The following is a 16,816-nucleotide window of genomic DNA, read 5'->3' as shown; positions in this document are numbered from 1 at the left end:
TAACTGTATTATATGAATAAATAATTAATAATAATAATAATTGCATCAAAATATCCAATGTTATAGCTTTACCCAATAATAGGTAAGTATGTTGATTAAAAACGTTATACCTTCGTAAGCTGTTACTTCCTGTTTAAAATTTATTATATTACATGTATACATAACTGTACCTACATAAAGCAACCTTAATTATTTTGAATAAATAATATCGTTTTTCTTTAAGCAAATTCTCACTTAAGGTCTTTTTTTTGAGCGTGAAATACCTCTACATTGACTGCACCATGGTAACAAATGAGGAGTGTCTTTTTAAAAGGGTTTATTTCTCTATGGAAACCATACAAAAAAAGGCCTTGTGAAAAGACACACAAGGCTTATTTTTGTATGGTTTTCATAGAGAAATAAACCCTTTTGAAAAGACACTCCTCAAATGTTTCATACGATCGATAACTAGTAAATTTTTCAACCACATATATCCGATTTGTACTCATGTAGGTAGAGGATTTCTATTGTATTGTAGGTATTGCCTAAAGGCTAAAGTTAGCTTGTAAACTTTGTGTGTTTTAATGATGCAAATTATGAATATCCAAGTGATAAACATAATATCACTTTCGACAGTTACAACCATGGCTTTAAATACCGGCATTTTCGCGTAACGTTATCTTTCATAACGGTATTTTTATGAGTAACATTACAAAATACCGGTATTTTAACCGGTATTTTTGCAGTATTTATTAACCGGTAAGTTAACGAAAAACGGTATTTTGCCAAACTATACCTATATAATAACGTTATAAACCGAAATATGCTGTTATTGCGGCCTGCGCTGCGTTGAAAGTTTTTCGACGCATTTCGAGTAGGTATGTTGTGTTGTGTATGTATGAAATGAGCTTCCCTGATTTTCTCAAAGGACTATACTCTGCATCTTCTCAAATTACTTTTTCGCCTAAGACGGTAATCTGTGAAAAGCCATTGTCTCTGACAATGGCACGCGCCGTAGCACACGCTCAGATTCAATAGTACACGATGGGCGACCGTTCGCACAAAAGGAACAATGGCTTTTGTTTAACAGATTACCGTCTTAGACGAAAAAGTCTTTTGAGAAGATGCAGACTATACACGGTATGGATTGTTGTGAAGTTCTACAAAAAGGAAGTGTACAGATTTGAAGGGTTGACATTGTTGACAACGCTAGTGTGACCTCTGCAGTTGCAAGCTTTGATTGGTAATAAGTTGATAACCATCAGGTGGACTGAAGAATGTTATGGATGAATGTTGATGAACGGAGAGCAAATGGTAGACCCAAAAAACGATGGATGGATTGTGTGAAAGAGGATATGAGAAAGAAAGGAGTGAATGCTGAGGTGACGAAAGATAGAGGAAAATGGAAGAGAAAAACATGTGCCGACCCCACATAACGTGGGAAAAGGCCAGGAAGAAGAAGAAGAGAGAAGACCGGACTGTATACTGTTGGCTATCGACGGTAGTAATAAATAATCTTAACAAACTTGGTCGAGTATAAAATAATATCTAACATGTTTACCTCAATGATTTGATTTGCACATGTTTTCCTCCTCCGCCACATATTATATAATACCTACTTAAGTTATGGTAAAACTTAAAAACACACTTACAACCACATCCAAATTGGCAACATCCAACGTAGAGGTCGAAGACATATCAATAGGCACACTATACACCGTCGGCTCTGGCACCACTTTGCTGCGCCTCACGCCAAACCACACTTTTACACTACGCACCATTTTTACAAACACTGCTTGAGAAAGTTGAAAACAAAAGACTGTCGCCGAGCGAAAACTTTAAAACACACTGCTGTGAAAACAAAAGTGTCGAGTTTTTCCACAAAATCAAAACACGATCGTGGAAATTGAACGCGAACGGTGCGCGTGCGACTCGTTATAGCGAGCGCGATCGAATGACAAGCCTTTGGTCATTATTGGCGCGAAACCTTCAGGTAATATCTATATCTTATGTCGACGGATTAAGGTCGAAAATTGTACGTGTTTTAGATATTATCTGCGAAGCTTTAACGACCCGGACACAGGTAAATTAAAATGAAGTCATTTAAAATGACAGCGGTTGTGTGAGGCGAATGGTCAGTTACTACGTTATTCGTTTGGGGTGATGGGATGGTTGCCCGTTGGGATGCAAAAACAATTTTACTGTTAAAAAAGTACAACCAGAACCAGTTACCAGACTAGGTAGGTATAGGGTTTAATATTCTCAAAAAAAAAACATATCGTGTATCATTTTTTTCAGTTTTTATCAGAGAAATATAGACACTAAGTGACATTGTTTTTTCCGAATAGAAGTAAAAAAAACATGACTTTTCTTTTAGAAAAAAACGGGAATTTTCCGGGTTTTTTCAACCCTAGGTAGGTACAATGGTTCTTGATAATAGACCCCATGTTCAGATATTTGTGAACACCTTAGCCGCATCTATATATCTGACGGTGATTATCCCTAGTCCCCCTGGTCACCCCTGGTGGGATTTTCTTGATATGTTTGCATAACAATGTCAATGGCCCGTGTATCGGAATCGACACAGTCATGAATAAGAAACGGCATCACTTAGCATTTCAAATGTGACATTTGTATGAGTGAAAGTTTGACAAGGCGATCACCTTGTATTGCAATACACTACATATAATTTAGCGTTGAAGGTTGAAAACAATTATAAACTAGTATAATCGCACTTAAACTATCGTGAGACATATTTCAAAATATTTATCAGTACGGTTTTTACTCACTATTATTTTTAGTCGCTTTTGGAGACATGTTTCGGATTCTTTGGGAATCCATCCTCAGGCACGAGTGTCCGAAACATGTCGCCAAAAGAGACTAAAAATAATAGTGAGCAAAAACCGTACTGATAAATATTTTTATAAACTAATATAGTTCGCCCCGAACCACAGATTATATAATGGTTCTTCCCGAACTGAGAACTCACGGTTCGCCAAAAAGATAGATCAATTTTGAATGGCTACTAACTTAGTCGGCAAATTGCAAGGTCTTATAGGAGCCCATATTCGGAATATAGGAATTAATATACGGAACCATTGGAACGCGAGTCGGACTCGCACTTGTCCGGTTTTTTGTCATAATTAAAAATGTCGCTTCTGAAAAAGAAGTCGCAGCAAATATGTAATAATTATATAGCAGACATATATTTTCATTCTGTTTGATTCATAAGTAATAATTATAACTAGGTATAGTAACTTAACAATCAAAATTGTTTACCCTTTTTCTAATGCAAAAAACCGAAATATATATATAGTTGTAACTAGTACAACTATATATATATTTCGGTTTTTTAATTATCCTATATTACACAATTTGCTATATATTTTCTGTACGTTATGTACCTAGTGCCTTATTTTACTGCCAATAATTAGTATAATTACCTATGTAGAACGAATTGCCAAGCAAATCAAACGCGTTAAAATCTAATTTATGAGTCTTATTAGGCGAGAAAATAGCATGAAATATGACATGAACATTCGAGTAACATACAGGCATATTCTGATTTGAATTACAGCATATGAATTAGATCTGGATGTCAAAAGTTTTAGTTGAAGAAAGGTCACCTTTGAGTTTTGACACTGACAAAATCTTCGAAATTTGCGTTACGTAATATTTGAATATTATATTCGTTCAATAACAATAATAATAATAATTTAAGTTTAGTTGCTTAAGATAGTATTAAGTAGATACTAACATGTATGGACCATTATGAAGTCTGAAATAAACGAATTTTATTTTATTTTATTTATTTTTAATAACGCCTGAACGCCCCGGCGTAAACGGCGGATAAGGACTCGTTTTCAATCTACATGACAGTCTCAAAAGATGTTATATTCCTCAATGCGCTTGAAGAGAGTTATTTTCATCTTGATGATGGCCAGCAGCCATTCGGGCATGAGCGTGACGTAGCGGATATCGTGTGATGTTCGCTGCCCTTCTAGCTGGAATTGAATCTGCAACAACCGGGGCCTGATTTACCCACAGGCTAATAAGGCTAAAGCCTAAGGCGCAAGGACCAAGGGGGCGCGCAAGGGGGCGCGGCGGCGGCTCTGAGTTGAGACAAGCGGGGGGCGGATATAAATAGTCAGCCTAGGGCGGTCAGAGTCAGGCCCTGGCAACAACACATCTTCCTTTATCAATTCATAAAGGAACTTACACTCATTTCAAGAGTCTGTCGAGTGTCAAGAGTTATTCTGTTCGAGGTAAAATTCCAGTGGGGTCATTTTTGAGAACCTTTTTGATGGCGATGTTGTCACTATAGGACCCGAGCTTCATCATGCAAAATATGATTGCAGAATTTGTAGATGCGACTGTACAGTGTACATGTACAGTCAGCTGCAGAGAAAAGGTACCCCCCGCATAGAAATTGGTATGCAAAGGTGCAGGGATGTTGCGGATGCCGATTTTTTGACATCCGCGGACGCGGATGCGGATGCGGATTTTTAAATGCTCACATCCGCGGATGCGGATGTCGAGATTAGGCATATAAAAAACTTCAAATATTATACTTTAGTAATTTTTATTTAAAAAAAAATGAAACTTAGTATTTGAACAAGAATATAGGTGCCCCACAATCGCATACTTAAGTCCAAATAAATCAAACTTTTCACTTCTTGTCGCTGTCCGTCATAGGCTAAAGTGCTGGATCGACGAATCAGAAAAACGATACGAGATTCCTATTGGCTAATGACGAAATTACCTAGCACTTACGCCGCCGCTAAGACGTTCCTGTTCCTACCTGTTCCACATCCGCATCCGCATTAAGCTCCGCATCGATTTTATGCGGATGCGGAGCTTAATGCGTATGTCGAAAATAATGCGGAAGTTCCGCGGTTGCGGATGCGGATGCGAATTTTCGCAACATTCCTGCAAAGGTGCTAAGCGAATAGTAATGCTGACTGTATATACTTACTAAAGGGACTGGCGCGTTTTTGGATGGATGAGTGTACTTCTCTTGAACCCTAAAGTAGACTGTAGCTGTTGCTTGAGGTATGGGATACTTGGCTGTAGGCTGGCTGAATATAGCCTATAACAATAATAACAATAGATAAAAGTTAGTTGCTTCACAAGGGAGCAAAGTTGTTTTTAGGGTTCCGTACCTTAAAAGGAAAATACGGAACTCTTTAGGATCATTCATGCGTCTGTCTGTCCGACTGTCACAGCCCTTTTTTCTCCGAAACTACTTGACCAATTAAGTTGAAATTTGGTATACATATGTAAGTTTGTAACCCAAAGACGAACATGTAACGTATACAAATGAATTTTAAACATGGGGGCCACTTTTGGGGGGTAAATGTGAAAATTAAAAAATAATGTTTTTCGAACTATATCGTGTTACATATCAAATAATAGAGCTCATTGTGAGAATCTCAAAATATTTTTTTTTTATAATTTTAGGATAAACAATTTAGAAGTTATTCAAGAAAATAGGAAAAAAATGACCATTCCCCCCTTTTATCCCTGAAACTACTGGGTCTAAAATTTTGAAAAAAAAATACACAAAATAGATTACAGGAAAACCTATTAGAAATGTGCAGTCAAGCGTGAGTCAGACTTAATTACTTAGTTTTTGATCCGACCCCTACGGGCTTTTTAAAGACATTTCACTCACGTTTCACATAAAAAATACATTGTTTAAATTGTGTAATGTACGGAACCCTTGGAACGCGAGTTCGACTCGCACTTGGCCGGTTTTATCCCTCGTGAAAATGAGAACCGAGCAGGTAAAAATCCTAAAATACAACGATAGCGAAACAAGTGTAATCTTGAGCGTAACAAAGGTTTCAATGCACGAGAGATAAACAAACTTTACTGCTTAGTGAAAAACCAAAATTTCACTACAATGCGAGGAAAATATTCGTTGTAAAATATTACAATTCTAATCCAAATAAAAAAAAACTATTACCTTATAAAGTAAATTAAAACTAAATTAAAACTAAATTAAAACTAAATTAAAACTAACTAAAAAAGTCCCCCAGATCTGATCCCTGCGGAAGCGTGCCCATAATGCTGGCTACTTTCCCCCGCTGAATGGCAATTCCGATCCTTTGGCCAAGGAATGAGCCAGCCCTAGGATTGAATGATGAATTTGGATTTGATATCCAAATTAATACTCATATTTCTATCCAAACAGCTGCGAAAAACAATCCAATATTTGCGTAAAATTACTTTGCACTCTAGAGGATAACATGCAACTTTGGCCACTATTTAAGTTTAGGATAAAGAGAGCCTTTTCTGTACACAGCCGCCGTATTGAAAAATACGAGTAAATATTATACAACTCTACACAAGTCTACAAAAGAAAAATACACACTTAGTAGCGGCAGCGGCAGACGAGCATTTTGTAACTATATAGACAAAAAAAAAGTATTCCCGTACCGGGAATCGAACCCGAGCCTCCTGGGTGAAAGCCAGGTATCCTAGCCACTAGACCATACGGGAGATATTGATGCGTCCGAAATTAGGTATCAAAAGCTACACGCCGTAATGGAGTGACGTCAACTTTCGATAATAATATCAATGATCGTTTTATCAAAATGAGAATAGATAGTTTATAAGGTTATTGTCATAGTAAATTTTGTAGTTACAGTATATTTTCTGCCATCTGTCGACACACGATTAAAACTGAAAATGTATAAAAATATCAAAAAATGTATAGGTACCTCATAGTAGTAGTAATGAGAAGTTTCATCAATGGAAGTGTTCTTGTAGTTGATGGCGAACATGAAGAGATCTGTCAGCTTCCAGTGATATCTGATGGTGTCGTCGATGAAGTGTTCTGCTGTGATGGCCAGGGGAGCTCGGAGGCCGGTGACGTCCAGCTTGGTTTTACCGCCGAAGAGTTCACGGCAACCTGGAGATTGAAGGTCATTAGTTTTATGTAAATGCAGACAGAACATGCAGTTTCTTGTCGCGTGCGAGCAGAGCTTTAAACAGGATCTATTGTTTCCTTTATAGTAAGTCATAATGTATTGTTTGTCCACATTTTCGTTAGTCATAATTTGGTTTTACTCAGAAACGCGTAACTTTTCAGGGTTGCCATAAAACAAACCTAACCTAACCTATCTATAGGATAACCTGAGGAAAATCCTGAAAAGTTAACGGTTCCAAAGTTATGACTAATGATAATATGACAATCATTACATTATGACCTTCAATAATTATGTCAAACAAAGGGACCCCCTTTAAACAGTCTGGCAAACAAATTAGATGATATCGATGTATTCTGTAAGATCCCTGTTATTAAACATCATTTGACGCTAAAATAATGTTCTGATCATACACATAGTATATACCAGTAGATAGTTATAGACGCGCCACCGAGCGATCGGAGGTAAGAGAAAGAATATTCATATAAAAGGGCAGAATAGGATTTTTTCTCTATCACTCTTATAAATTTCGGTATTTCGCCATCGCCTACTATCTATGATGCCACCCTGTCGGTGATAAGGACAAAGCACGGCACTATTTTCTCTTTCCTCTTATAGGAATCGCAATAAGACCATCTTTCTCTATTAAAAAGTGTCAGGCCGTTGGTTTTGTTTAAGAATATTTGTTCGCTAAGCATAAGCGCATTGTAACACATCAGGAGGGAACATTACGTGCAAGTCCCTTCAGCGTTTGCCGTTGCCCTAGCTGTTCCTTAGCTCTGTTCATGACGGACACCACGGTGTCCAGTGCCACCTCCTCAATAGATTGCAGCTCTGGGTAACGTTCGGATTTTTCCATCGTTGAAAATTAAATTGCAAATAGATAAATGATAATATTGATAAATAAATACTTCAATACTGTCAATGTCTGAGTGACAGTTTTATCTTTGTAGATAAGTTATTATTAACTCATTGATATTGAAAAAGTTATTGTTATCAAGAAAAGTCTCCTGCATATGGCGCTTATAACACAAAACACATAAGGCGTATGTTTTCATATATAGGTATGTTATAAATAAAATAGCCAGGTAAATAGATTAAAACTAAGCTTGATATTTTGCTAAGAATACTTGACCTCCTGGGTCCGCAATGTTTTAATAGGGAATATTACGCGAAACTCTGCGCACGGCCACTACCACAATCTGAGGGTCTATCGCGAAACAAGAAAATCGAATTTCGTTGTCTATCATCTCTGTTACTCAAGCTCAAGCATATTTAAGCGATAAAGAGGCAGATAGCGAAATTTCGGATTCGCGTTTGGTTGATTAGGTTCTCTGTAAACAAACCGCCTTGGTGCATCAATGTCATATTTTATTATCTCTGAAAGCCTGTCAAAAAACTGTTAAAGGCACTATGTATGTTACTCTATGGTTTACTAAACGGGCTAGTGCTGCACTCTGGTAGCAGAACATTGCAGTAATACCCTCTTCAGTTCAGTTCAGTGCAGTTTATTTATTGGTATAAAATATTTTACAGGTCACACAGGTACATTTGAAATACGACAGTTATATACAATTAAATATGATTGATAAAATACATTGGTCAAAGTTTTCAATTTCTTAAATAATCATCGTGCAATAGTTGTCAATACAATAATATTTTAAATAATCTCTTTCATAAAATCAACAATAGAGTAACATGCTTGGTCAAGGAGTAGACATTTAATTATTATAAGTTAAGGATTCAGTGCACCTGGGTATGTCCTTAAACTACGTCCAAAAGAGAGGTATGGACACTGTGAATGACATCTCGCTTTGTGTGGTAGGGCACAGGACAGCGGATGTCATTCCAGATCTAGAGCAGAGCCCAATTGGGGAGGTACCTCCACCTTACAGAAAACCGCAGCCAAATAACACTAGACCCTACTAATAGTGTTGTGTTCCTGCCGGTAAGTAAGGTTGCCAGAGCTCGAGGGAGAGGAGTGTTAGAGTCGGCAACGCGCATGTAACTCCTCTGGAGTTACAGGCGTACATAGGCTACGGAGACTGCTTAACATCAGGCGAGCCGTATGCTTGTTTGCCACCGACGTAGTATAAAAAAAAGGAAGAAAAAGAAAGTTTCGCACGTTTCTGATGGTAAAATTACCCTTTGATAAGTCCACTTACCATTTATTATGTACCTAATTCATTTCCACCTACTTACAAATTTATTTACATACAAGATATTATTATATACAGTGGTACTACGTAAACGAAATTAATAACTAGCTTAAATCTAAAATAGGCCCTTGAGGCATTGTACCAAGGGTGCTAGCGGCATTTCCCCGCTGTATCGCAATGCTGATACGTTGTGCGAGAAAGCCGCCAGCTCTTCGGTCACCAGTTACGTCAACCAGACGCTTCGCGATTTCTGCAAACAACTTATGTGCGCTGGGACCCCATGGACCTAGAGTTTCAACTCCAAATGGAACGAAATGATACTCTCTACCGAGGCTCTTATATTTATTACGTTTTAAAATTTCGGCGCTTTCCGCCGCTCCGCCCGCTTTTACATTAGTCCGTTGGAGGTGGGACGGTGCCAGTGTGTCTACGCAGGTAGCATCCCACACCAACATCCGTCCCAAGCTCCAAGGAACCAAGGACATCCCATCGGGCCTCTTGCCATCATCTCTGATAATGCCAGTCGGCTCAAGAAGAGCGGGTACCTTAGAATCAATATTTGCTGTCTACCGCTAAAGTTAAACCTGCTTTCAGTAACACATGCGTCAGCGGCGAAAGTAAATATCAGCCGTGACTCAGTAACACAGTATTGTATTTTGTATTACTGAGTCTTATTTTCCCATTGTACTTATTGGCTATCCGATTAAACATTTACTTATGGCGTACTTGCCACTGGTTTTCGAACTTGTTTGCTCCTTATGAATAATGTTATGTACCTCTTGTTTCTAAGCCACTATAATGTATGTATGTATGAAAAAAAAAAATGAAAAATATATTTATTTTGCACACAAAGATGGGAATCTGCAGCTGGAGTATACATGAGGTCCAGGTTGCGCGCATACAGTGGTACATTTATAACAGTATGAACAGGGGTCCCCAAACTAGGCATAGCCTGTATCTTGGGCGACCAGTTAGTGAATTAAAAACTAGATTGAAAAAAAGAAAGTATGTCTAAAGATGAAGATAGGTGCTAATGCTAATAACCTTAGCTACTAGGGTGTATGTAAACACTATATTGTACATAAGACAGATTACAAACACAATAAAAGAACATAAATACTTATATACAATGTACAAAGGCGGACTTATCCCTATAAGGGATCTCTTCCAGTCAACCTTTAAAGTATAAGTATAAAATGATATGGGAGGAAAAAGAGCAAACGAATCGCCGGATAGTAACCGATTACCATCGTTCATGGACACCAGCAACACCAGAGGGGTTGTGAGTGCGTTGCCGGCCTTTATGATGGGAGTACCCTCTTTTCTTAAAGGTTTGAAGTTTGCATCAGTCCGGAAATATCGCAGGTGACAGTTCATTCCACAGTTTAGCTGTACGCTGCAGGAAATTTTCTATACGATGCATTTTCATTCTTAGTTTTAATCGTGTGTCGATAGATGGCAGTAAATTTACTGTAACTACAAAATTTACTATGAAAATAACCCTCTATATACTGCTCTATACTATCTATACTCTTATTCTCTTTGCCAGTAGTCAAAATATAGACGTTATAGTTCAATGACCTCGCGGTTCAATTAACTCCATTCTACCTTAATTACAGTGTTAAAACTTTTATTTAGAGAACTAAATTTAAATTCAAATGACCTAACGTTCACATCCTCTTACCTACAGTTTAGTTCAGCTAAATTTGTCAAATTATATCTGTCGCCTCCTGCAGAGAGTGAAACCTGACGCCATTTTTTGCTGCCATGAGGCCATGACTTAATGTTTCCATCTTTAGTTGGAAGTTGGACCGGACTTTGTAAATAATGGTAGCACTTGAAGGGTACACGGAAAGAACATGTTTAGTCACTTAAGTAACATTTTGAGTAATCGCGGTTTTAAAATTTGGAACCGTGTCAAAATGTATGGTAATTCCGTGACCAGGTCTTTTTTAACCAAAAAAAGGTGTGTTACATATATTATACAGTGGTAGCAAAAGATATAACCAATAGTTCATTAAGAGCTCTACATTTTGAAATGATAATCTCATTTTCCGAAAAAAGTGACTAGACATGTTCTTTCCGTGTACCCTTCATTTACAATAAATATTCTCAATATTTTATTAGTAAACATCAAACATTTATTCAGCAAATAGGCCACAGGGGCACTTTTACGTGTCAATTTTTACAAACAATAAAATTAACCCAAAATTACAAAAAAAAACAATTACATAAATATAAATGTCAAATTAGGTACACAAAAAAAGCTAATAAAAAATATACAAACAACAGAAGTACTAACATTGTTTAGAGATGTAAAAGTCTCTAGGTGTCAGAGATAAAATGTATATAATAATAAAAAAGATCATCAAATTATCTAGAGATGTAAAGGGTCTCCAAGACTTAAATTGTTATATAATTAATAAAAAGACAAGATATTAAATCAGACAAACGGACAATAACCGAATGAAGTGCCTCACGTTAATGCCACTCAAAAGTAAAGTTACATAGGAAAAATGTAAGTATTATTAGTTATTCTGATTTTTAGTGACACCCTGCATGTGAATGCCAATGTATTTGACAGAACAAAGTAAATATTATACATCTAGTAAATATTATTTTATAATATTAAATCACAATTTATAATCGGGTCGGGTCTATCGCGAATTTATTTTGTTGCCTTTATTTACCGACGTTTCGACACAGGTTTCACTGGTCGTGGTCGCGACTAACTGACGTCCCAGCAATATGCAAAATATTTATAAATAAATAAGTTAATTTTAAATGATAATTATGGAACAAGGAAAATGGTAGAGTCCTATGATTGCACCATTGTATTTATTTTAATACCTATTTACTTCAATAATGCCTACGATAGTTATTTGTTTATTACCTATAAACCCAATATATACTTACCACCTTATTTTTTTTTTTACTACCTACTTATATTTTTTTAAATTGAAAATTTAACAAAAATACAATATTGTAAATACCTTAACCGACTATGGCAAAGCAAAAGGAGGGTTATAATTTTTACTGGTAACGTGGGTATGTAGTTACGTAATTGTATGTTGTATGTTTGACGACCGGTCTGGCCTAGTGGGTAGTGCCCCTGCCTATAAAGCTGATGGTCCCGGGTTCGAATCCCGGTAAGGGCATTTATTTGTGTGGTGAGCACAGATATTTGTTCCTTATGAGTCATGTATGTTTTCTATGTATTTAAGTATTTGTATATTATATATATCGTTGTCTGAGTACCCACAACACAAGCCTTCTTAAGCTTACCGTGGGACTTGTCAAATTGTCTAAGAATGTCCCTATAATATTTATTTTTGTATTTACATATTTATGTAATTATGTTTATCTGTTTCCTTAAGTACTTACTCATTATAATTCCCTTTATGTAACACACCGCAAAATGTTTTCCAACTCTCTTGGAACCAAACAAAAGTCTACAGTTTATGATAAGTAGGTATATTTTTCTATGGATTTGGCATATACAAGGACGCGTTTTTCAATGATTGCGTCCTCATTGATGGCGCCTATTTTAGAATTTGGACCTTGAAAGATCGGTCAACGACTGTCCTAAGTGTCCTAACTCCCAAACTCGTCCTATCTAAACCTAAACCTTAACACAACAACATAAGGTCTTCAAGTATTCTTATAAACTTACTGAGTCATCATGTTACGGAACCTGCCTCTGCCGTGTAGTCACCGTTATCCATTCTGAAGTGTTTGTATATTTAAACGCTTAGCGAACCAATGAAAGATGAGCTCTTGGATTACTTGGTATCTTGATACTGAAGAAATTACCAGTGAAATCGTCCGTTTCTCGCTGCTACAATGCAGCAGCAGAAACGTTGCCGTTGCATCATTAATATCAGTATTGCTGCTGCTGCTGGAGTCGCAATCAGCAAAACCATTTTAATTAAAGCATTACGCCTTTATTAATTAAAAAAAAAATATTTTTACTGAAATTCACGAGCTTTTTCGTTCACCGTCATACAAAGTATATGAAAATTGGTAACGAAATGGTAACGAAAAGAAGATCGTGATGGAATAGATACTTAATATAAAATGGCTCTAGGATACATTATCGGTCAAACTTTACTGAAGACCTACCGTGAAAACCGTAAATCTTTTCGTTATCTGCTTCTCTGTACCTGTCATATATTAAATCAAATAAACGAACGAACGAAGACCGAAGTTCGCGGTAGACCCTCTGGTACACCTCATGCGGGCGATGGGAATACACGAAACTAAGTACACACGGCGGCTCACGTGCTGAATCATAAAGATATGTTACGAGCAAAAAGATGTAAACTTACTAGATGTGTAACACTTTAAACTCTCGCGTTTTGAACACATATTTAATTATACGAACGGGTCTACCGGCGCGATTTAATTTCATTGTTTTTACCTTAACCTTAACTTTTCCGTGACCACAGCTGGTGCAACTCAGCTGAAACGTCGGAATTTAAGGTAAAAACAATGAAATTATATCGCGGTAGACCCGTTCGTATAATTAAATAACTTAGATATAGGACATATTCTTGAGTATGATGAGTGCACCCATATTTTTACACTTGACTGTACCGTTACGATTCAGACTACACCGGCATTACTGTTGAAGTATTTCGAATTTCGATATTCGCTGAAGTTCTAAATATCAAACAGACACAGAAGCAAACGCTACGAACCTTGCAACGAACCGCATGCAATTTTAGATCGGATAAAATAAATACATTGCACATGTCCTACAAAGATGACTTACGGTAGAACGGTCCGGATCCGGGCCAAGGCGTCCGACACTGGATCGGGGATCACGTGATGCATTCCTTAGAAAACGAAGCGTAGGACGCTTGGACTGAGGGCCTACCGCGAAAATCTAAATTCGCTAATTCTGAGGATCTTTCTCTTTTACTCGAATGAAGGCGTAATTAAAGTGACAGAGAAAGATGCCCGCTATATGCGAACTTCGATTCTGGCGGTTATAGCCCTGTACCCGCACCGTTCTATTCTAACGTGTATCATCCTGTAATCGGCATTAATTAGCCTGCGATTTGTGGCAAGGTGAGTGGCTCTTTAATAAACTCAGTTAGCAATCTTATCTCTCTCAATGCCACATCCAGCTCTCGAAACTCGTTATTCAAATTGCGTATGCGCCGACCGACCAACTCGCCTAGTTAGTCTTTTGACAGTACCCACAGTACCCACACACGCTCCCGCGTGTTGACATAACACGCGCGATCTTCACCTGTTTTTACTGCAAACAGCTGTTTCGCAGCGTATGTCAACTGAGTGATAGTCTTTTGGTTTTTCCTATCAGAAAACCTTTGCGTGTGTGAAAACCCGAGTCGATTGGTAAATGAGCGATCGGCTTTTGGTTTTTTGTGTTTATTTTAAAGTGTGAGCACAATTCGCGCGAATGGTCTTATTGTTTCGTGAAACTGTTGAATTGAAGGTGTTTTTGGTGTCAAGATGTTGCGTTCTTTGAATTGTGCGTCTCCGAATAATTTTAAAATAACAGCACCCACGGAGAGTACGGAGGTTTTTGCGATTGAGACTTCAATGGCGGGATCGGTGAGTTTATATTCATTATAATCTTACTTTAAGTAAATTCAGGTTGATTAGGGTAAACTCGCATTATTTGGTGACACGCCTAATTCGGTGATACAAGTTTTGAAGCATGACACCCAGGAAAGCTAGTGAATTAGGGCCTTTTAAATGGGACCTCACGGCTTCACGGCTTCGGCGGCTTTGCCGTGAGGCCCATTTAAAAGGCCCTAATTCACTAGCTTTCCTGGTTGTCATCCTTCAAAACTTGTATCAATGAATTAGGCGTGCCACCAAATAATGCGAGTTTACCCTACGCAGCGGCGTACTACGTAGGCGAACAACACGCGAACCACACGCGAACGCGAAGCGGCGCGACGAGGCGCGGCGCGGAGCGGGGTGAATCAATCCTTTGATACCTATAGAAGTGTCCTAGGCCTACGTGGGCGATCTCGTTGCGAACGCGAACGCCGTGGGCCCGCCGCGCCGCTTCGCTTCGCGTACGCGAGCTTATCGCTTACATAAGACGCAGCGTTACGGCCTTCTCGCCTAGTTGGCAGTGACCCTGCCTACGAAGTACGAAGCAGGGGGTCCCGTATTTATTTGTGTGTTTATCACAGGTCACAGGTATAACGTTCCTGAGTTATGGATGTTTTCTATGTATTTATCTATACATATTGACCACGGCGTTGGCGTTCTCAACGAGGTATCAAAGGATTGATTCACCCCGCTCCGCGCCGCGCCACGCCGCTTCGCGTTCGCGCGTTGTTCGCCTACATAGTACGCTGCATTAGTATTGGGGTGTTGAAATTTCTTTCAGGAAAATATCGTCAGATTTAGGAGTGATCTAGTTCCAGCAAGGTTCTAGTTCTAGCTCTTTAAAATGTGCCTGTAATACATTAATTATCTCCTCTCCATCTTATCTTTATCTGTATTACTTATATACTTATACACAGCGTTTTTGGAAACTAAACGGCATGGCATAGGTAATTTTCAAATATTTATATTTCGATTATTTTGCATATAGATTCGGGCATTATATTTAATTCAACTAGGCAATTGAAAACTCATCATCATCATATACTTAAGAGTAAGTCTCTTGTCGGTGGAGCAATTTCCATGTTTCGCGGTCCTCTGCCTTCTCTTTGACAGCCTGATACGACACGACGTTGAGTTTTTCCTTTATTTGATGCATGTACGCTCTCCTTGGTCTTCCCTCCTTCCTCTTTGCTTCAACTTTCCCTTCTATGATGTTTTTGATAAATTCGTCGTGGTCGTGTCGTATCAGGTGCCCAAGCATCTTTCCTCTTCTATTATCTATAGTTCTTAACAAAGTCCTCTTTTCTCCTACTATACGTAAAACCTCTTCGTTGGTTTTTTTTTCAGTCCAACTGATCTTTGCCAAATTGAAAACTATGTCATATCAATGTCTTTTCGAACATCGATCGTCCGAGATAGTACTTGCTTGCATTTACTCGTAGTAGCAAATGATAGAGATAGACAGAGTTACTTTCGCATGTAGGTAAGTACTTTCGAACCAAATGTTCTGGCTTATTTTTTTATGACTTTTTAGACTATTTAATTTTTATTTGTAAAAATTACAGATTGTCTCAAGAACATTTTTTAAAATTATTTGAAAAATTATTGTGCACGCGTCTGGCAAGGTCAAACCTGACCAAAATGTTCTGGCTTATTTTTTTAATGCCTATTTAAAACATGTACATTGCCAAAGCAAGAGCTGCCGTCTACCGTTCTCGTACGTTTTCTTGTGCATAGTAGATTCTGCCATCTTGTGGGCTACATCGAAGGCGATAGGCCGAGACGCAGGAGCCCAATGCGGTGGACAGACCAAATACGCTCAGCCCTTGATATGTAACGCTCCACGGTGCCCTACACTCGGCGACAGACAGAAAGAGGTGGCGGCAAATTGTCCAAGGGAAGCTGCTCCCTAGAAGTGACCACGACCCTCTGTGATGAGGAAACCGATGCAAGGAGGAGGAGGACATCGAAAGCATAAACTTTGTCTCGCTCAAACTTCGGAGCGACGCGCGAATCAGACGCAGTGTGCCATACCCCGAAGCAGTGATAATCTTCTTATTTGCACGTGTTATATGCACTTTCAATATTTGCTAGAGATTAGCGATAGCGAGCTGTGTTACTAACCGATGTTTTCTTTTAGTTAAGTCTGTT

The 16,816-nt window shown here is 38.2% G+C and overlaps 3 protein-coding genes and 1 non-coding gene across 5 annotated transcripts in view; 1 reads left to right on the top strand and 3 right to left on the bottom strand.

Annotated features, from left to right (window-relative positions):
* Positions 1-1,915, bottom strand: part of LOC134749601 (phospholipid phosphatase 3-like) — a 462,302-nt gene extending 460,387 nt beyond the window's left edge. For both annotated transcript variants that reach the window (XR_010128502.1, XM_063684614.1), the window contains exon 1: positions 1,632-1,915. Coding sequence is in view for 1 of the 2 variants with exons in the window: in XM_063684614.1 (XP_063540684.1) it covers positions 1,632-1,760 (129 nt within the window). In the remaining variant the exon portion in view is untranslated. The remainder of the gene's footprint in view (positions 1-1,631) is intronic.
* A 1,903-nt stretch (positions 1,916-3,818) lies between these two features.
* Positions 3,819-7,770, bottom strand: LOC134749689 (uncharacterized). Its single transcript, XM_063684708.1, has 4 exons — positions 7,644-7,770; positions 6,705-6,895; positions 4,955-5,068; positions 3,819-3,995 (listed from the first exon to the last, which is right to left on the bottom strand). Exons 1-4 carry the CDS (start codon positions 7,768-7,770, stop codon positions 3,861-3,863), a joined length of 567 nt encoding a protein of 188 aa, XP_063540778.1. The 3' UTR covers positions 3,819-3,860.
* On the bottom strand, positions 6,412-6,483 carry Trnae-uuc (transfer RNA glutamic acid (anticodon UUC)). The gene has a single exon. It is a non-coding gene; the product is annotated as a tRNA-Glu (tRNA).
* A 6,588-nt stretch (positions 7,771-14,358) lies between the features above and the next one.
* Positions 14,359-16,816, top strand: part of LOC134749602 (phospholipid phosphatase 2-like) — a 56,589-nt gene continuing 54,131 nt past the window's right edge. Inside the window, exon 1 of the mRNA XM_063684616.1 lies at positions 14,359-14,653. Coding sequence (XP_063540686.1) covers positions 14,552-14,653 — 102 coding nt within the window. The 5' untranslated portion in view covers positions 14,359-14,551. The remainder of the gene's footprint in view (positions 14,654-16,816) is intronic.

The sequence above is a fragment of the Cydia strobilella genome, chromosome 18, assembly GCF_947568885.1.
Source record: "Cydia strobilella chromosome 18, ilCydStro3.1, whole genome shotgun sequence".
Lineage (NCBI taxonomy): Eukaryota > Metazoa > Arthropoda > Insecta > Lepidoptera > Tortricidae > Cydia > Cydia strobilella.
Note: the sequence above shows the minus strand (reverse complement) of the source record. Positions and strands in the feature narration are given on the sequence as shown.